At 46.5% G+C, this 20,899-nt stretch overlaps 2 protein-coding genes across 2 annotated transcripts; both read left to right on the forward strand.

Moving 5' to 3' along the window:
* Nucleotides 1–1,194: 1,194 nt before the first annotated feature.
* On the forward strand, nt 1,195–10,117 carry LOC139422625 (uncharacterized). Its single transcript, XM_071173771.1, has 8 exons — nt 1,195–1,318; nt 1,910–2,014; nt 3,382–3,460; nt 4,816–4,947; nt 7,396–7,482; nt 7,833–7,909; nt 9,179–9,254; nt 9,854–10,117. The coding sequence occupies exons 2-8, from the start codon at nt 1,956–1,958 to the stop codon at nt 10,115–10,117; spliced, it is 774 nt and encodes a 257-aa protein (XP_071029872.1). The 5' UTR covers nt 1,195–1,318; nt 1,910–1,955.
* A 1,414-nt stretch (nt 10,118–11,531) lies between these two features.
* On the forward strand, nt 11,532–13,639 carry LOC139421769 (activating transcription factor 7-interacting protein 1-like). The gene is made up of 2 exons (XM_071172890.1): nt 11,532–11,867; nt 13,252–13,639. Exons 1-2 carry the CDS (start codon nt 11,584–11,586, stop codon nt 13,451–13,453), a joined length of 486 nt encoding a protein of 161 aa, XP_071028991.1. The 5' UTR covers nt 11,532–11,583; the 3' UTR covers nt 13,454–13,639.
* The last annotated feature ends 7,260 nt before the right edge of the window (nt 13,640–20,899 follow it).

Below are 20,899 nucleotides of genomic sequence, written 5' to 3' on the forward strand. Positions count from 1 at the left end.
GGCTATATACAGGGGGTACCGGTACAGAGTCAATGTGGAGGCTATATACAGGGTATTATGGTACAGAGTCAATGTGGAGGCTATATACAGGGTGTTACGGTACAGAGTCAATGTGGAGGCTATATACAGGGTATTACGGTACAGAGTCAATGTGGAGGCTATATACAGGGGGTACCGGTACAGAGTCAATGCGGAGGCTATATACAGGGGGTACCGGTACAGAGTCAATGTCTGGGGGCTATATACAGGGGGAACCGGTACAGAGTCAATGTGGAGACTATATACAGGGGGTACCGGTACAGAGTCAATGTGGAGGCTATATACAGGGGGTACCGGTACAGAGTCAGTGTGGAGGCTATATACAGGGGGTACCGGTACAGAGTCAATGTGGAGGCTATATACATATATACAGGGGGTACCAGTACAGAGTCAATGTGGAGGCTATATACAGGGGGTACTGGTACAGAGTCAATGTGGAGGCTATAAACAGGGTATTACGGTACAGAGTCAATGTCTGGGGGCACAAGTTAAATTGGCAGTTGAATTAAATATCCCACATCTTCCTCAATGTCATCATTTCGGGAAATAAATAATTATATCAAAACCATTAAAATTGTACAACCTGTCCTGTTTTCTTCGTAAACAAAGTGTTGTACGTCAATCCCCCCCCAAAATTATCCTATAAATAAAACAACAAACTAATGACAAATGGTTCGATACCTTCTCCATTCCACAGAAATCACAATTATCTCATTTATCACAATTATATTCAGCTTGAATCTTTCCAAAACATGTTTTACAGGACAAACTCCATGTCACATTTTAAATTAAACTTCCTTTACCTTGTTACAGATACAATATCTTTTAGCCATTTTCCACGCTTTCCCCCATTGTAATATCCCCATAGATATTCGACCACAAAAAAATGGTGTATATATCACTCAAAAAAATATTCCTAATCTGTTTATTACTACGTGTATCGTTGAGGAATGTTAATATATTGTCAAATGAATATATTTTGTCATATAAATAAATCTATGTGACTTTTACATCAAGCACAGAGAAATGAATGAATGGTCTCAAACCCCACCAAGTCACGCCAGATGTTTGAAGAGTTCTCGCGATATTCTTCGAGATTTACTTATGGAGTTTAGTTTCCGGTAACCCAGGAATTGGTGCTCTCTTTTTTTCCCTCCGATTCGGCAGATGCTAACGGAGCTACTTTACGAGAAGGAACCCCTTCCTTTCGCAGAGTAAAAAACATTGAAAAACTTAAAATCTTCTGCTTCATTTAAAAGAAGAAGAAGATCGAAACCAGGTTAGTTTTCACGTTTTCTAATCTGGAATTGATTTTTCTCTTAATTCATTGGACATGTTGGAGCGATTGGTGAAATGCTTTAGTGCCGTAGCTTATTAACGTTAGGATTTTAACGTTATCTAGGTAACTACAACGTTATTTTTTTTTCCTGCATCCCGATTGCAAGGAAATGTTAGTGAGCTATAGACCGAGGGTGGATTTTTGTGCAAATGTGCATATTTTTTGTTGTATCTTAAACCAGAATTGTGTTGGTGTAACCGGTGTGAAATGTCTCTTGAGATCTTAAAATAGTTGTATCCACCGTGTACGGTAAGGGCCACGGTATTTGTGGAGCGATAGGTAACGGTACTTCGAGTGTGACTGGTTCGAGTCCAATTTGCAAATGTTATTAGCTTGCCAACTAGGAAATACAATTGATAGTTATTAGTCCAAGGGCCACCCATTCAAAAAAAACAAAAAGTGTTGTTCCTTGACCCTAGAAACGAAACTGCAAAATGTCAACAACATAGCTTTAGATCATGTTTATGAACATAAACACTTTAAAAACGTGTAAAGGTTTCGGGTTTCTTTTAAATGTCTCTGTCTTGCCAGAGTTGCCTTATTGTTCGCCGCCGTTGGACTCTGGAGCAGTGGAAGCATGTCCTCTGGAGATATAAATCACGCTTCTCCATCTGGCAGTCTGACAGACAAATCTGGGTTTGTATAGTGCCAACTGTAAAGTTTGGTGGAGGAGGAATAATGGTCTGGGGCTGTTTTTTTTCATGGTTCGGGCTCCTTTAGTTCCACTGAAGGAGAAATCTTAATAACATACATTGACATTCTAGATGATTCCGTCCTTCCAACTTTGTGGCACACAGTTTGGGGAAGTCCCTATCCTGTTTTCAGCGTAACAATCTATCAGATGTATTTATAAAGCCCCTTTTTTTTACATCAGCAGATGTCTTCAAAGTGCTGTACAGAAACCCAGCCTACCCCCCCCCCCCCCTCCCCCTGTACAGAAACCCATCCTCAAACCCCAAACAATGCCCCCCCCTCTTGCACAAAGCCAGGTACATACAACAAAAAACATGTTTTTTTTTCGAGATTGGTGTGGAAGAACTTGACTTGGCCTGCACATGCACTATGATTTTGAATGGTATGGTATGAATGGTATGGTATGGTATATATTTTTAAACGTTTTGAATGTTAACATTCATGAAAATATGTACTTAATGACGTTGGCACTTACAGTTTTGTTTCCTGTGTCACAGAAGGCCTTTTCTGAAGCCTTGTTTTGGTGGTTGGCCTTGGACAACATGTAGGGGTTGTTCATTTGATATGAGTCACTCTCTGACCCCTTTTGCTTTGAACAAAACTTTACAGATATATAGAGAGAGAGAGAAGTGGTCAGAAAGTGAGACAGCCATGTTTTCATTCAGGAGATATGGGTTCCCATCCTACCATGAGACAGACATGTTTTAATTCAGGAGATATGGGTTCCCATCCTACTATGAGACGGCCATGTTTTCATTCAGGAGATATGGGTTCCCATCCTACTATGAGACGGCCATGTTTTCATTCAGGAGATATGGGTTCCCATCCTACCATGAGATGGCCATGTTTTCATTCAGGAGATATGGGTTCCCATCCTACCATGAGACGGCCATGTTTTCACTCAGGAGATATTGGTTCCCATCCTACCATGAGACAGCCATGTTTTCATTCAGGAGATATGGGTTCCCATCCCCCATCCTACCATGAGACAGCCATGTTTTCATTCAGGAGATATGGGTTCCCATCCTACCATGAGACAGACATGTTTTCATTCAGGAGATATGGGTTCCCATCCCCCATCCTACCATGAGACAGCCATGTTTTCATTCAGGGGATATGGGTTCCCATCCTACCATGAGACGGCCATGTTTTCATTCAGGAGATATTGGTTCCCATCCTACCATGAGACGGGGTCTGGTCTATATGTTTTCATATAGTTACATATTTCATATATAGTAATTAACCATCCAGAACTGTAACTAACTGTTGGTTTAGTGTCGTATGAACCATTCTGTCTTCATTCTTACCAGGATGAGGAAGAGGACCAGAGAGCATGAAGCTGGGTCACCTGACTCTGACCAGCCAACAAAGATGTTCTCCAAGTGTGAGGTAAGCAGTCTGGTTATACTCAATTGGCATGACTCTTAATTGGCTTTCTGTTGTGGAATGGTACGTTGTGTCCTGCTGAACACAGCCTTGTGGTGTGTCCTGGTATAGGGTCTGGTGTGTCCTGGTACAGGGTCTGGTGTGTCCTGGTACAGGGTCTGGTGTGTCCTGGTACAGGGTCTGGTGTGTCCTGGTACAGGGTCTGGTGTGTCCTGGTACAGGGTCTGGTGTGTCCTGGTACAGGGTCTGGTCTGGTGTGTCCTGGTAAAGGGTCTGGTGTGTTCTGGTCCAGAGTCTGGTGTGTTCTAGTACAGGGTCTGGTGTGTCCTGGTACAGGGTCTGGTGGGTCCTGGTACAGGGTCTGGTGTGTCCTGGTACAGGGTCTGGTGTGTCCTGGTACAGGGTCTGGTGTGTCCTGGTACAGGGTCTGGTCTGGTGGGTCCTGGTACAGGGTCTGGTGTGTCCTGGTACAGGGTCTGGTGGGTCCTGGTACAGGGTCTGGGGGGTCCTGGTACAGGGTCTGGTCTGGTGTGTCCTGGTACAGGGTCTGGTGGGTCCTGGCACAGGGTCTGGTGGGTCCTGGCACAGGGTCTGGTGGGTCCTGGTACAGGGTCTGGTGGGTCCTGGTACAGGGTCTGGTGGGTCCTGGTACAGGGTCTGGTGGGTCCTGGTACAGGGTCTGGTGTGTCCTGGTACAGGGTCGGGTGTGTCCTGGTAAAGGGTCTGGTGTGTCCTGGTACAGGGTCTGGTGTGTCCTGGTACAGGGTCTGGTGTGTCCTGGTACAGGGTCTGGTGTGTTCTGGTACAGGATCTGGTGTGTTCTGGTACAGGGTCTGGTGTGTTCTGGTACAGGGTCTGGTCTGGTGTGTTCTGGTACAGGGTCTGGTGCATTCTGGTACAGGGTCTGGTGCGTTCTGGTACAGGGTCTGGTGTGTTCTGGTACAGGGTCTGGGGTGTTCTGGTACAGGGTCTGGTGTGCCCTGGTACAGGTGTGTGTGTGTAGTAACCAGGTGTTTGTGTAGTAACCAGGGGTGTGTGTAGTAACCAGGTGGTAACCAGGTGTGTGTGTCATCCCCAGGTCCAGGGTCTGGTGTGTGTGTAGTAACCAGGTGTGTGTGTAGTAACTAGGGGTGTGTGTAGTAACCAGGTGGTAACCAGGTGTGTGTGTCATAACCAGGTGTGTGTTCTCCCCAGGTCCAGGGTCTGGTGTGTGTGTGTGTGTAGTAACCAGGTGTGTGTAGTAACCAGGTGGTAACCAGGTGTGTGTAGTAACCAGGTGTGTGTTCTCCCCAGGTCCAGGGTCGGGTGTGTGTGTAGTAACCAAGGGTGTGTAGTAACCAGGTGTGTGTTCTCCACAGGTCCAGGGTCTGCTCCAGCAGGAAGTGCATAGTGCCATGAAACAGTCTGAATCCAAGATGGAGGCGCTACTAGAGAGAGTTCAGCTACTGGAATGTGAACCTAAATACGACCTGGTCATACGCAGACTGGAGGTAGGGAGGAGGGGTCCTGACTGGAGGGGGGGGTCCAGACTGGGGGTAGGGAGGAGGGGTCCTGACTGGAGGGGGGGTCCAGACTGGGGGTAGGGAGGAGGGGTCCTGACTGGAGGGGGGGTCCAGACTGGGGGTAGGGAGGAGGGGTCCTGACTGGAGGGGGGGTCCAGACTGGGGGTAGGGAGGAGGGGTCCTGACTGGAGGGGGGGGTCCAGACTGGGGGTAGGGAGGAGGGGTCCTGACTGGAGGGGGGGGTCCAGACTGGGGGTAGGGAGGAGGGGTCCTGACTGGAGGGGGGGTCCAGACTGGGGGTAGGGAGGAGGGGTCCTGACTGGAGGGGGGGTCCAGACTGGGGGTAGGGAGGAGGGGTCCTGACTGGAGGGGGGGGGTCCAGACTGGGGGTAGGGAGGAGGGGTCCTGACTGGAGGTAGGGGGGGGGGGGGGCCAGACTGGAGGTAGGGAGGAGGGGTCCTGACTGGAGGTAGGGGGGGGGGGTCCAGACTGGAGCAGGGTAGGGGGGAGGGGAGGGGGGTCCAGACTGGAGCAGGGTAGGGGGGGGGGGGATACCCCTGTGTTTCTCTAGTTAGAGGGGGAATAACCCTGTGTTTCTCTAGTTAGAGGGGGAATAACCCTGTGTTTCTCTAGTTAGAGGGGGAATAACCCTGTGTTTCTCTAGTTAGAGGGGGAATAACCCTGTGTTCCTCTAGTTAGAGGGGGAATAACCCTGTGTTTCTCTAGTTAGAGGGGGAATAACCCTGTGTTCCTCTAGTTAGAGGGGGAATAACCCTGTGTTTCTCTAGTTAGAGGGGGAATAACCCTGTGTTTCTCTAGTTAGAGGGGGAATAACCCTCCTCTCTCTAGTTAGAGGGGGAATAACCCTGTGTTTCTCTAGTTAGAGGGGGAATAACCCTGTGTTTCTCTAGTTAGAGGGGGAATAAACCTGTGTTTCTCTAGTTAGAGGGGGAATAACCCTGTGTTTCTCTAGTTAGAGGGGGAATAACCCTCCTCTCTCTAGTTAGAGGGGGAATAACCCTGTGTTTCTCTAGTTAGAGGGGGAATAACCCTCCTCTCTCTAGTTAGAGGGGGAATAACCCTGTGTTTCTCTAGTTAGAGGGGGAATAACCCTGTGTTTCTCTAGTTAGAGGGGGAATAACCCTGTGTTTCTCTAGTTAGAGGGGGAATAACCCTCCTCTCTCTAGTTAGAGTGGGAATAACCCTCCTCTCTCTAGTTAGAGGGGGAATAACCCTGTGTTCCTCTAGTTAGAGGGGAATAACCCTGTGTTTCTCTAGTTAGAGGGGGAATAACCCTGTGTTTCTCTAGTTAGAGGGGGAATAACCCTGTGTTTCTCTAGTTAGAGGGGGATAACCCTGTGTTTCTCTAGTTAGAGGGGGAATAACCCTCCTCTCTCTAGTTAGAGGGGGAATAACCCTGTGTTTCTCTAGTTAGAGGGGAAATAACCCTGTGTTTCTCTAGTTAGAGGGGGAATAACCCTGTGTTTCTCTAGTTAGAGGGGGAATAACCCTCCTCTCTCTAGTTAGAGGGGGAATAACCCTGTGTTTCTCTAGTTAGAGGGGGAATAACCCTGTGTTTCTCTAGTTAGAGGGGGAATAACCCCGTGTTTCTCTAGTTAGAGGGGGAATATCCCTGTGTTTCACTAGTTAGAGGGGGAATAACCCTGTGTTTCTCTAGTTAGAGGGGGAATAACCCTGTTTCTCTAGTTAGAGGGGGAATATCCCTGTGTTTCTCTAGTTAGAGGGGGAATATCCCTCCTCTCTATAGTTAAGGGGGAATAACCCTGTTTCTCTAGTTAGAGGGGGAATAACCCTGTGTTTCTCTAGTTAGAGGGGGAATAACCCTGTGTTTCTCTAGTTAGAGGGGGAATAACCCTGTGTTTCTCTAGTTAGAGGGGGAATAACCCTGTGTTTCTCTAGTTAGAGGGGGAATAACCCTGTGTTTCTCTAGTTAGAGGGGGAATAACCCTGTGTTCCTCTAGTTAGAGGGGGAATAACCCTCCTCTCTCTAGTTAGAGGGGGAATAACCCTCCTCTCTCTAGTTAGAGGGGAATAACCCTGTGTTTCTCTAGTTAGAGGGGGAATATCCCTGTGTTTCTCTAGTTAGAGGGGGAATAACCCTCCTCTCTCTAGTTAGAGGGGAATAACCCTGTGTTTCTCTAGTTAGAGGGGGAATAACCCTCCTCTCTCTAGTTAGAGGGGGAATAACCCTGTGTTTCTCTAGTTAGAGGGGGAATATCCCTGTGTTTCTCTAGTTAGAGGGGGAATAACCCTCCTCTCTCTAGTTAGAGGGGAATAACCCTGTGTTTCTCTAGTTAGAGGGGAATAACCCTGTGTTTCTCTAGTTAGAGGGGGAATAACCCTCCTCTCTCTAGTTAGAGGGGGAATAACCCTGTGTTCCTCTAGTTAGAGGGGGAATAACCCTGTGTTTCTCAGGCTCACATCAAGAAGGTGAAGAGGAGGGGGGATGCTGCCATCTCTTATGTCAGGATGCTACGAGCTCCTGGAGTTAAACGCAATCAGGTAGATACACACACACTCCTCTCTTCTCTCTCTCTCTCTCTCTCTCTCTCTCTCTCCCCCTCTCTCCCTTTCTCTCTGTCTCTCTCTCCCGCTCTGCTCTCCCTGTCCTTTCTCTCTCTGTCTTCTCTCTGTCATTTCTCTCTCTGTCTTCTCTCTGTCCTTTCTCTCTCTGTCTCTCTCTCTTTCTCTCTCTCTCTCTGTCCTCTCTCTCTCTGTCTCTCTCTCTTTGTCCTCACTCTCCTCCCTCTGACAACACTGTAGAGACACGCGGTCGTGGTCACACACCGTTGTTTATACGTTACATGGTGGTAATGCGTCTCTGTGAAAGATAATGAAGTGTGTTTCTCCAGAGGAGGCTGGGTTCTGGTCTTGTGGACCTGACTGAGACTGAGACTGGGAGAGGACTGAGCACTGTGGACATCAGCAGGTAGACACACACACACACACACACGTCTCACACACATACACACACACACACACACACGCCACACACGTCTCACACACACACTCACTCCACAGCACACACACACACACACACACACGTCTCACACACATACACACACACACACACGACACACACACACACACACACGCCACACACGTCTCACACACACACTCACTCCACAGCACACACACACGCTACACACACACACACACACACAAACACACACACTCCACAGCACACACAGTAGGCCAGGGTAAAATGACATTTCCTTTTCACCCCTGGCTCTGACAGGAAGTGGCGTTTCCCATCTATGAATCTACATATATTCAATATATATATATCAGGACATACAGTGTGTATTTATAGTATATATCAGGACATACAGTGTGTATTTATAGTATATATCAGGACATACAGTATGTATATATCAGGATATATAGTGTGTATTTATAGTATATATCAGGACATACAGTGTGTATTTATAGTATATATCAGGACATACAGTATGTATATATCAGGATATATAGTGTGTTTTTATAGTATATATCAGGACATACAGTGTACAGTGTGTATTTATAGTATATATAGCTCATGACATATAGTATGTATTTATAGTATATATCAGGACGTACAGTGTGTATTTATAGTATATATAGCTCATGACATATAGTATGTATTTATAGTGTATATCAGGACATACAGTGTACAGTGTGTATTTATAGTATATATAGCTCATGACATATAGTATGTATTTATAGTGTATATCAGGACATACAGTGTATTTATATATATATCAGGACATACAATGTGTATTTATAGTATATATATATATATAGCTCAGGATGTATAGTATGTGTGTGTATATATATCTCTATATCAGGACAGACAGTGTGTGTTTATAGTATATAAATATAATCAGGACATACAGTATGTGTTTGTAGTATACGGGTCTATAAGTTCGGGAGCCAGTCAGTATTTACTGCGGCGGCCATCTTGTTAGAGCCGTTGATGATAATCCACCATTTCAGTAATGTTATTGCGTTAAGATATAAAGGGTCGTGGGTACATTCAATATAACTCTACCATAAGCCGCCTCCAAAGATGTTTGGGGGGAGAATTTGTTCGTCCATGAAACCAGCACTTTACATGTTGTGTTTTAATGTTTAATAATGTTCAGTGTTTAATAATATCTATACATGTATACACACATCTATATCTATCTATATCTATATATCTATAATCCATGCTCAGGTCAGACTCTGATGAGGACGACTCAGCTGAGAAGCAGAGGAAGAGGAAGGTTGTCGATGGTTTCTGGCAGAAAATGGTAACGTGCACATCTACACACACACACCTACACACACACACCTACACACACACACACACACACACACACACACACACACACACACACACACACACACACACACACACACACACACACACACACACACACACACAGAGAGAGACACACACACACCTACACACCTACACACACACACACCTACACACACACACCTACACACACCTACACACACACACACACACACACAGACACACACACAGACACACACACACACAGAGAGAGACACACACACCTACACACACACACACACCTACACACACACACCTACACACACACACACACACACACACACCTAGACACACACACACACACCTAGACACACACACACACACACACCTAGACACACACACACACCTAGACACACACACCGACACACACACACCTACACACTCACCTACACACACACACACACACCTACACCCTACACACACACCTACACACACACACACCACTACACACACACCCCCATCTCATACACTGCTACTGATTCTGATACTTCTGAGACTCTGATAGGTTCTGATACTAACAGCTTGTCTGTGATTGGTTGTTTGTCTCTCTAGATGTCCAATAAAAAATCCCCAGACAGGAAGAGAGAAAAAGAGAGGAATGGAAAGAAACACAACATCCCGCTTCCTCCTACCACTCCTCCTCTTCCTCCGACCACTCCTCCTCCTCCTCGTTCTCCTCTTCCTCCCGTTCTCTCTCCTCAAGTACCGGTAGGTTTCTGCTACACTCTGACCTCTTCCTCCTACCTCCCCTCGTCTTCCTCCTACCTCTCCTCCTCCATCTCGTTCTCCTCTTCCTCTCTCCTCAAGTACCGGTAGGTTCCTACTACACTCTGACCTCTTCCTCCTACCTCCCCTCGTCTTCCTCCTACCTCTCCTCCTCCATCTCGTTCTCCTCGTCCTCCTACCTCTCCTCCTCGATCTCGTTCTCCTCTTCCTCTCTCCTCAAGTACCGGTAGGTTCCTACTACACTCTGACCTCTGCATTATAAAGGAGTTATTAGTAGGTATTGGTGGTTATTAGTGGTTATTAGTGGTTATTAGTAGTTATTAGTAGTTATTGGTAGTTGTTCGTGGTTATTAGTAGTTTGTAGTTATTAGTAGTTTGTAGTTATTTGTGGTTATTAGTAGTTTGTAGTTATTAGTAGTTGTTTGTAGTTATTAGTGGTTGTTAGTAGTTATTAGTGGTTGTTAGTAGCTATTAGTAGTTTGTAGTTATTAGTAGTTATTAGTAGTTTGTAGTAATTAGTGGTTATTAGTAGTTATGAGTAGTTGTTTGTAGTTTGTGGTTATTAGTAGTTTGTAGTTATTTATGGTTATTAGTAGTTTGTAGTTATTAGTGGTTGTTAGTAGTTTGTAGTTATTAGTAGTTTGTAGTTATTAGTAGTTATTAGTAGTTTGTAGTTATTAGTAGTTTGTAGTTATTAGTAGTTATTAGTAGTTTGTAGTTATTAGTAGTTTGTAGTTATTAGTAGTTTGTAGTTATTAGTAGTTTGTAGTTATTAGTAGTTATTAGTAATTAGTAGTTTGTAGTTATTAGTAGTTATTAGTAGTTTGTGGTTATTAGTAGTTATTAGTAGTTTGTAGTTATTAGTAGTTTGTAGTTATTAGTAGTTATTAGTAGTTTGTAGTTATTAGTAGTTATTAGTAGTTTGTAGTTATTAGTAGTTATTAGTAGTTTGTAGTTATTAGTAGTTATTAGTAGTTTGTAGTTATTAGTAGTTATTAGTAGTTTGTAGTTATTAGTAGTAATTAGTAGTTTGTAGTTATTAGTAGTTTGTGGTTATTAGTAGTTATTAGTAGTTTGTAGTTATTAGTAGTTTGTAGTTATTAGTAGTTATTAGTAGTTTGTGGTTATTAGTAGTTATTAGTAGTTTGTAGTTATTAGTAGTTATTAGTAGTTTGTAGTTATTAGTAGTTTGTAGTTATTAGTAGTTATTAGTAGTTATTAGTGGTTATTAGTAGTTATTAGTAGTTATTAGTAGTTTGTAGTTATTAGTAGTTTGTAGTTATTAGTAGTTTGTAGTTATTAGTAGTTATTAGTAGTTTGTAGTTATTAGTAGTTATTAGTAGTTTGTAGTTATTAGTAGTTATTAGTAGTTTGTAGTTATTAGTAGTTATTATCCAGCAACATTATAATAATAATTATTCTGAAAGTCGTTATTTTCTTGTCTTCCTCTCTCAGTAACTGTCAAGCCATGTAACCTCTCCCTTCCCTTGTGTGTGTAGAAGGTCGAGGCGTCTGTCGTACCGGTGACCGGACCGCCAGCCACATCGCCAGTTAAAATGGAGGGCACGGTGAAGATGGAAAACACCGTTAAGACCGAGGAGTCCCCGTGTCCTCTAGTCGCTATTCGTCTTCCTCCGTCTCAGAGTGAGCTGCTGTCCCATCTCCCTCCTCTCCCCCCGACCCCTTTCCCTTCCTCCCTCCCCCTCGAGGCGGCCTCCTACTCCATCCCCCAGAAGCCCCTTGTACACCTGGCCCGTATCCGAAACCCTGCCCCGTGTCTGGTCATCCACTGGAGGGTCACTGAGGAAGACGCTGCGGCGCCCGACATGGACAGTTACAGGTACAGACACACGGAGCGACCCGGCTCTAGTTACAGACACACGGAGCGACCCGGCTCTAGTTACAGACACACGGAGCGACCCGGCTCTAGTTACAGACACACGGAGCGACCCGGCTCTAGTTACAGACACACGGAGCGACCCGGCTCTAGTTACAGACACACGGAGCGACCCGGCTCTAGTTACAGACACACGGAGCGACCCGGCTCTAGTTACAGACACACGGAGCGACCCGGCTCTAGTTACAGACACACGGAGCGACCCGGCTCTAGTTACAGACACACGGAGCGACCCGGCTCTAGTTACAGACACACGGAGCGACCCGGCTCTAGTTACAGACACACGGAGCGACCCGGCTCTAGTTACAGACACACGGAGCGACCCGGCTCTAGTTACAGACACACGGAGCGACCCGGCTCTAGTTACAGACACACGGAGCGACCCGGCTCTAGTTACAGGTACAGACACACGGAGCGACCCGGCTCTAGCCGTCAATGAAAGTGAATGGGATGTGTGCAATTTGTCAAACTTCCAAATCAACTGATCAAATCCCTCTCCCTCTCTCTCCTCCCTCTCTCTCCTCCCTCTCCTCCCTCTCTCTCTTCCTTCTCCCCCCTACCTCTCTTCCCTCTCCCCCTACCTCTCTTCCCTCTACCCCCTCCCTCTCTCTCCTCCCTCTACCCCTCCCTCTCTCTCTTCCCTCTCTCTCTTCCCTCTCCCCCTCCCTCTCTCCTACCTCTACCCCTCCCTCTCTCCTCACTCTTCCCCTCCCTCTACCCCTCCCTCTCTCTCCTTCCTCTACCCCTCCCTCTCTCTCCTCCCTCTACCCCTCCCTCTCTCTCCTCCCTCTACCCCTCTCTCTCTCTTCCCTCTCCCCCTCCCTTCCCTCTCCCCCCTCCCTCTCTCTCTTCCCTCTCCCCCCTCCCTCTCTCCTACCTCTACCCCTCCCTCTCTCCTCACTCTACCCCTCCCTCTCTCTCTCTCTTCCCTCTCCCCCCTACCTCTCTTCCCTCTCCCCCCTACCTCTCTTCCCTCTCCCCCCTACCTCTCTTCCCTCTACCCCCTACTTCTCTTCCCTCTACCCCTCCCTCTCTTCCCTCTACCCCTCCCTCTCTTCCCTCTACCCCTCCCTCTCTTCCCTCTACCCCTCCCTCTCTTCCCTCTACCCCTCCCTCTCTTCCCTCTACCCCTCCCTCTCTTCCCTCTACCCCTCCCTCTCCCCTCCCTCTCTTCCCTCCCTCTCCCCACTCCCTCTCTTCCCTCCCTCTCCCCCCTCCCTCTCTTCCCTCCCTCTCCCCCCTCCCTCTCCCCCCTCCCTCTCTTCCCTCCCTCTCTCCCCTCCCTCTACCCTTCCCTCTCCCCCCTCCCTCTCTCTCCTCCCTCCAGTATCTACATCGCTCAGGAGAGTCATAGCAGCAGCGTCTCCCCGTCCTGGAGGAATGTGGGTGTGGTCAAGGCCCTGGCCCTGCCCATGGCTGTCACGGTAACCAAGTACCAATCGGGTACCACCTACGTCATCGTGGTGGGCAAGGACCGGTATGGTCGCTACGGACCGTACAGCGACGTACAGACTGTCCTCCTGGCATAGAGACGTGGCGGGGAGTTCTGGTCGTCTAGATTGAAGGCCACTCCCCCCCCCCTCCCTCCATCCCTCCCTCCCTCCAGAGGTGAGAGTTGAAAGGTCACTGAGATCTAGTGACTTGCTAGACTCCGGGAATTCTCTGTGCTACCATCCAAAGAGGAACAGAAGGAGGGAATAAAAAAGATTTTTTGTTGTTGTTGTGTGTTTTCAATAGCATTACCGATCTGATGAAAGATACTCAGCGACGCATGTCCCAACTCATTCCACGGAGGGGGGGGGGGGGGTCTGTGGGGGTGGGGGGGCTGGCTGAGCGTCTGTGGGGGGGGGCTGGCTGAGCATCTGTGGGGGGGGGGGTCACTCCACCCTTGTACTTGATTTGATGAATTTAAGATCACTAATTAGTGAGGAACTAACCTGAACGTAGACATAGTGAACGACATAGAGACTTCACCTAGCTAACCTGAAATATTAGGCTGACGAGGACGACAGGGTTTAAAGCAGGCAGGAAAGGTAGACTGGGTGGGGATTCGTCCTTCGTCACCGCGGTAACCAACCTGGTGTCGGTCCGTTTTACACATGTTTAATCTCTGAAACCCGGAACCAACGTCTGGCTTAGTTGAGTCAACTCTGTTAGTACGTCTGGCCTAGTTGAGTCAACTCTGTTAGTATACCTGTCCTAGTTGAGTCAACTCTGTTAGTGATGTTGGTATATCTGTCCTAGTTGAGTCAACTATATTAGTATATCTGTCCTAGTTGAGTCAACTCTGTTAGTACGTCTGGCCTAGTTGAGTCAACTCTGTTAGTACGTCTGTCCTAGTTGAGTCAACTCTGTTAGTATATCTGGCCTAGTTGAGTCAACTCTGTTAGTATATCTGGCCTAGTTGAGTCAACTCTGTTAGTATATCTGGCCTAGTTGAGTCGACTGTTAGTATATCTGTCCTAGTTGAGTCAACTCTGTTAGTATATCTGGCCTAGTTGAGTCAACTCTGTTAGTATATCTGGCCTAGTTGAGTCAACTCTGTTAGTATATCTGTCCTAGTTGAGTCAACTCTGTTAGTATATCTGTCCTAGTTGAGTCAACTGTGTTAGTCATGTTAGTGCATCTGTCCTAGTTGAGTCAACTCTGTTAGTACGTCTGGCCTAGTTGAGTCAACTCTGTTAGTATATCTGTCCTAGTTGAGTCAACTCTGTTAGTATATCTGTCCTAGTTGAGTCGACTCTGTTAGTGATGTTGGTATATCTGTCCTAGTTGAGTCAACTCTGTTAGTATATCTGGCATAGTTGAGTCGACTCTGTTAGTATATCTGGCCTAGTTGAGTCAACTCTGTTAGTATATCTGTCCTAGTTGAGTCAACTCTGTTAGTATATCTGTCCTAGTTGAGTCAACTCTGTTAGTATATCTGTCCTAGTTGAGTCAACTCTGTTAGTATATCTGTCCTAGTTGAGTCTACTCTGTTAGTGATGTTGGTATATCTGTCCTAGTTGAGTCAACTCTGTTAGTGTATCTGTCCTAGTTGAGTCAACTGTTAGTGATGTTAGTATATCTGTCCTAGTTGAGTCAACTCTGTTAGTATATCTGGCCTAGTTGAGTCAACTTTGTTAGTGATGTTGGTATATCTGTCCTAGTTGAGTCAACTCTGTTAGTATATCTGGCCTAGTTGAGTCAACTCTGTAAATGACGTTAGTATATCTGTCCTAGTTGAGTCTACTCTGTTAGTATATCTGGCCTAGTTGAGTCAACTATGTTAGTGATGTTGGTATATCTGTCCTAGTTGAGTCAACTCTGTTAGTATATCTGTCCTAGTTGAGTCAACTCTGTTAGTGTATCTGTCCTAGTTGAGCCAACTCTGTTAGTATATCTGTCCTAGTTGAGTCTACTCTGTTAGTATATCTGGCCTAGTTGAGTCAACTTTGTTAGTGATGTTGGTATATCTGTCCTAGTTGAGTCAACTCTGTTAGTATATCTGGCCTAGTTGAGTCAACTCTGTTAGTGATGTTGGTATATCTGTCCTAGTTGAGTCAACTCTGTTAGTATATCTGGCCTAGTTGAGTCAACTCGGTTAGTGATGTTGGTATATCTGTCCTAGTTGAGTCAACTCTGTTAGTGATGTTGGTACATCTGTCCTAGTTGAGACAACTCTGTTAGTGATGTTAGTACATCTGTCCTAGTTGAGTCAACTCTGTTAGTGTATCTGTCCTAGTTGAGCCAACTCTGTTAGTATATCTGTCCTAGTTGAGTCAACTCTGTTAGTATATCTGTCCTAGTTGAGCCAACTCTGTTAGTATATCTGTCCTAGTTGAGTCAACTCTGTTAATATATCTGTCCTAGTTGAGTCAACTCTGTTAATATATCTGTCCTAGTTGAGTCAACTCTGTTAGTGATGTTGGTCATGACTACCAGTCACTCCTGTTAATATATCTGTCCTAGTTGAGTCAACTCTGTTAGTGATGTTGGTCATGACTACCAGTCACTCCTGTTAGCAGATGATATTTCATAACTGTCTTGTTCACATTTTAACCACCTTTGTATAATAAAATATCTCAATGTTTCCTACCTTGTCCTTGTAAAGTGTCTTTGATGATATGAAAAGGTTTGTCTGTTTGGCCCACGTCTACAGAGCTTCTGACTGTGCAGGCTTTTGTCCCAGTCCAGCACGAACGAATCTGATTTTCAAATACAATGGCCTAAATACCCACTATCTCCTCCAGGACTGTGGAGTTACCAGACCCTTTGAATAGAGACCATCTCTCTCCAGGACTGTGGAGATACCAGACCCTTTGAATAGAGACCATCTCTCTCCAGGACTGTGGAGATACCAGACCCTTTGAATAGAGACCATCTCTCTCCAGGACTGTGGAGTTACCAGACCCTTTGAATAGAGACCATCTCTCTCCAGGACTGTGTAGTTACCAGACCCTTTGAATAGAGACCATCTCTCTCCAGGACTGTGGAGATACCAGACCCTTTGAATAGAGACCATCTCTCTCCAGTACTGTGGAGATACCAGACCCTTTGAATAGAGACTCTCCAGGACTGTGGAGTTACCAGACCCTTTGAATAGAGACCATCTCTCTCCAGGACTGTGTAGTTACCAGACCCTTTGAATAGAGACCATCTCTCTCCAGGACTGTGGAGTTACCAGACCCTTTGAATAGAGACCATCTCTCTCCAGGACTGTGGAGATACCAGACCCTTTGAATAGAGACCATCTCTCTCCAGTACTGTGGAGATACCAGACCCTTTGAATAGAGACCATCTCTCTCCAGGACTGTGTAGTTACCAGACCCTTTGAATAGAGACTCTCCAGGACTGTGGAGATACCAGACCCTTTGAATAGAGACCATCTCTCTCCAGGACTGTGGAGTTACCAGACCCTTTGAATAGAGACCATCTCTCTCCAGGACTGTGGAGTTACCAGACCCTTTGAATAGAGACTCTCCAGGACTGTGGAGTTACCAGACCCTTTGTATAGAGACCATCTCTCTCCAGGACTGTGGAGTTACCAGATCCTTTGAATAGAGACCATCTCTCTCCAGGACTGTGGAGTTACCAGACCCTTTGAATAGAGACAATCTCTCTCCAGGACTGTGGAGATACCAGACCCTTTGAATAGAGACCATCTCTCTCCAGGACTGTGGAGTTACCAGACCCTTTGAATAGAGACCATCTCTCTCCAGGACTGTGGAGTTACCAGACCCTTTGAATAGAGACCATCTCTCTCCAGGACTGTGGAGTTACCAGACCCTTTGAATAGAGACCATCTCTCTCCAGGACTGTGGAGTTACCAGACCCTTTGAATAGAGACCATCTCTCTCCAGGACTGTGGAGTTACCAGACCATTTGAATAGAGACCATCTCTCTCCAGGACTGTGGAGTTACCAGACCCTTTGAATAGAGACCATCTCTCTCCAGGACTGTGGAGTTACCAGACCATTTGATTAGAGACCATCTCTCTCCAGGACTGTGGAGTTACCAGACCCTTTGAATAGAGACCATCTCTCTCCAGGACTGTGGAGTTACCAGACCATTTGAATAGAGACCATCTCTCTCCAGGACTGTAGAGTTACCAGATCCTTTGAATAGAGACCATCTCTCTCCAGGACTGTGGAGTTACCAGACCCTTTGAATAGAGACCATCTCTCTCCAGGACTGTGGAGATACCAGACCCTTTGAATAGAGACCATCTCTCTCCAGGACTGTGGAGTTACCAGACCATTTGAATAGAGACCATCTCTCTCCAGGACTGTGGAGTTACCAGACCCTTTGAATAGAGACCATCTCTCTCCAGGACTGTGGAGTTACCAGACCATTTGAATAGAGACCATCTCTCTCCAGGACTGTGGAGATACCAGACCCTTTGAATAGAGACCATCTCTCTCCAGTACTGTGGAGTTACCAGATCCTTTGTAGTAGTAGAGTATCTACACCTGTATTATTTTTTTAAACGTCTCTCTGTTCTGATCTAGGATCAGGTGTCCCCCTGGACATTTTCATATTATTCATCATGATTGGAATAAGCCAAACTGATCCTAGATCAGCCACCCCTACCCTAAGACGCTTTATGAAAACAGGCACTGAGCTGTGGTTCACCAGCAGGTGGCGCCAGATCCCCAGAAACACCACAGTCTCTTTCAAGTCAAAATCGACTAGCACTTTCATCCCTAGGCTTTTGTGTCCCGAGTCTACACCCTTTTCCACAAGTGTGCACTTGCACACTTCGCATAAGATTGCTTTATGCATTGGCTGGGAATTTCCAACATTTTTGTTGAATCCATGCGAGAAAGTGTACACTTGGGGATTAATGGTGGAGAATGGGGGGACGCAGACATTGACCTATACAGTTACCAGGACCAGTGATCACTGGGGACAGGACGTCACTTCAATATAAAATACATTTAACAACGCCCATGATGAGCCCAGGGAGGGCTCTGTCTCTATGGAAACAACAAAGCCAAGCAGAAGCTGCCGTTGGGGTAGAATAGAATGCTATAGAATCTAATCTAATAGAATCAAATAGAATGCTATAGAATCTAATCTAAATGAATGCTATAGAATCTAATCTAATAGAATCAAATTGAATGCTATAGAATCTAATCTAAATGAATGCTATAGAATCTAATCTAATAGAATCAAATAGAATGCTATAGAATCTAATCTAAATGAATGCTATAGAATCTAATCTAATAGAATCAAATTGAATGCTATAGAATCTAATCTAAATGAATGCTATAGAATCTAATCTAATAGAATCAAATTGAATGCTATAGAATCTAATCAAATAGAATGCTATAGAATCGAATCAAATAGAATGCTATAGAATCTAATCTAAACGAATGCTATAGAATCAAATAGAATGCTATAGAATCTAATCTAAACTAATGCTATAAAATGCTATAGAATCCAAAAGAATGCAGGGAGGGCTCTGTCTCTATGGAAACAGCAATTACAGACTGATGTAATGTAGACCCTGTTATAACAGACTGTGTCTATGAGACGTCCCCACTATAGACCCCTGTTATAACAGACTGTCTATGGGACGTCTCTACTATAGACCCCTGTTATAACAGACTGTGTCTATGGGACCCACTATAGACCCCTGTTATAACAGACTGTCTATGGGACCCACTATAGACCCCTGTTATAACAGACTGTGTCTATGGGACCCACTATAGACCCCTGTTATAACAGACTGTGTCTATGGGACCCACTATAGACCCCTGTTATAACAGACTGTGTCTATGGGACCCACTATAGACCCCTGTTATAACAGACTGTGTCTATGGGACCCACTATAGACCCCTGTTATAACAGACTGTGTCTATGGGACCCACTACAGACCCCTGTTATAACAGACTGTGTCTATGGGACGTCTCCACTATAGACCCCTGTTATAACAGACTGTGTCTATGGGACGTCTGACCCCTGTTATAACAGACTGTGTCTATGGGACCCACTATAGACCCTGTAATAACAGACTGTGTCTATGGGACCCACTATAGACCCCTGTTATAACAGACTGTGTCTATGGGACCCACTATAGACCCTGTTATAACAGACTGTGTCTATGGGACCCACTATAGACCCCTGTTATAACAGACTGTGTCTATGGGACCCAAAATAGACCCCTGTTATAACAGACTGTGTCTATGGGACGCCCCCACTATAGACCCCTGTTATAACAGACTGTGTCTATGGGACGTCTCCACTATAGACCCCTGTTATAACAGACTGTCTATGGGACCCACTATAGTGGTTGTATTGTATCAGTGAAGACTCAGACCCCTGTTATAACAGACTGTCTATGGGACCCACTATAGTGGTTGTATTGTATCAGTGAAGACTCAGACCCCTGTTATAACAGACTGTCTATGGGACCCACTATAGTGGTTGTATTGTATCAGTGAAGACTCAGACTCCGTGTTCTAGTGGGTCCCATTCTGTTTTTATTCCAGTTAGATAGTGGATCATCCTTATCCCCCTATTCTTTAATGTCCTCGATATTAACCTCAGCATCTTTCATCAGACAGACTGACAGGGAGGCAGACGGACAGGCCGGCAGGGAGGCAGACGGACAGGCCGGCAGGGAGGGAGGCAGACGGACAGATGGGGAGGGAGGGAGGCAGACAGACAGATGGACAGGCCAGCAGGGAGGGAGGCAGACAGACAGATGGACAGACCAGCAGGGAGGGAGGCAGACAGACAGATGGACAGGCCAGCAGGGAGGGAGGCAGACGGACAGATGGGGAGGGAGGGAGGCAGACAGACAGATGGACAGGCCAGCAGGGAGGGAGGCAGACAGACAGATGGACAGGCCAGCAGGGAGGGAGGCAGACAGACAGATGGACAGGCCAGCAGGGAGGGAGGCAGACGGACAGATGGGGAGGGAGGGAGGCAGACAGACAGATGGACAGGCCAGCAGGGAGGGAGGCAGACAGACAGGGAGGTTAGGCAGACGGACAGATGCGGAGGGAGGGAGGCAGACAGACAGATGGACAGGCCAGCAGGGAGGGAGGCAGACGGACAGATGGGGAGGGAGGGAGGCAGACAGACAGATGGACAGGCCAGCAGGGAGGGAGGCAGACAGACAGATGGACAGGCCAGCAGGGAGGGAGGCAGACAGACAGGGAGGTTAGGCAGACGGACAGATGCGGAGGGAGGGAGGCAGACAGACAGATGGACAGGCCAGCAGGGAGGGAGGCAGACGGACAGATGGGGAGGGAGGGAGGCAGACAGACAGATGGACAGGCCAGCAGGGAGGGAGGCAGACAGACAGATGGACAGGCCAGCAGGGAGGGAGGCAGACAGACAGATGGACAGGCCAGCAGGGAGGGAGGCAGACGGACAGATGGGGAGGGAGGGAGGCAGACAGATAGATGGACAGGCCAGCAGGGAGGCAGACAGATGGGCCGACAGACAATCCTACATATTCCACTTTCTACACTAGGTTTACT

Source organism: Oncorhynchus clarkii, chromosome 12 (genome assembly GCF_045791955.1).
Source record: "Oncorhynchus clarkii lewisi isolate Uvic-CL-2024 chromosome 12, UVic_Ocla_1.0, whole genome shotgun sequence".
In the NCBI taxonomy this organism is placed as follows: Eukaryota; Metazoa; Chordata; class Actinopteri; order Salmoniformes; family Salmonidae; genus Oncorhynchus; species Oncorhynchus clarkii.

Bases quoted from the DNA above. Each gene is read 5' to 3' on its own strand.
- LOC139422625 (XM_071173771.1), top strand. From the start codon at position 1,956: ATGTCCTCTGGAGATATAAATCACGCTTCTCCATCTGGCAGTCTGACA. The intron at 4,948-7,395 runs GTAGGGAGGAGG...TGTGTTTCTCAG, and splicing joins TGGTCATACGCAGACTGGAG to GCTCACATCAAGAAGGTGAA. The intron at 7,910-9,178 runs GTAGACACACAC...ATCCATGCTCAG, and splicing joins AGCACTGTGGACATCAGCAG to GTCAGACTCTGATGAGGACG.
- LOC139421769 (XM_071172890.1), top strand. From the start codon at position 11,584: ATGGAGGGCACGGTGAAGATGGAAAACACCGTTAAGACCGAGGAGTCC. The intron at 11,868-13,251 runs GTACAGACACAC...TCCTCCCTCCAG, and splicing joins CCCGACATGGACAGTTACAG to TATCTACATCGCTCAGGAGA.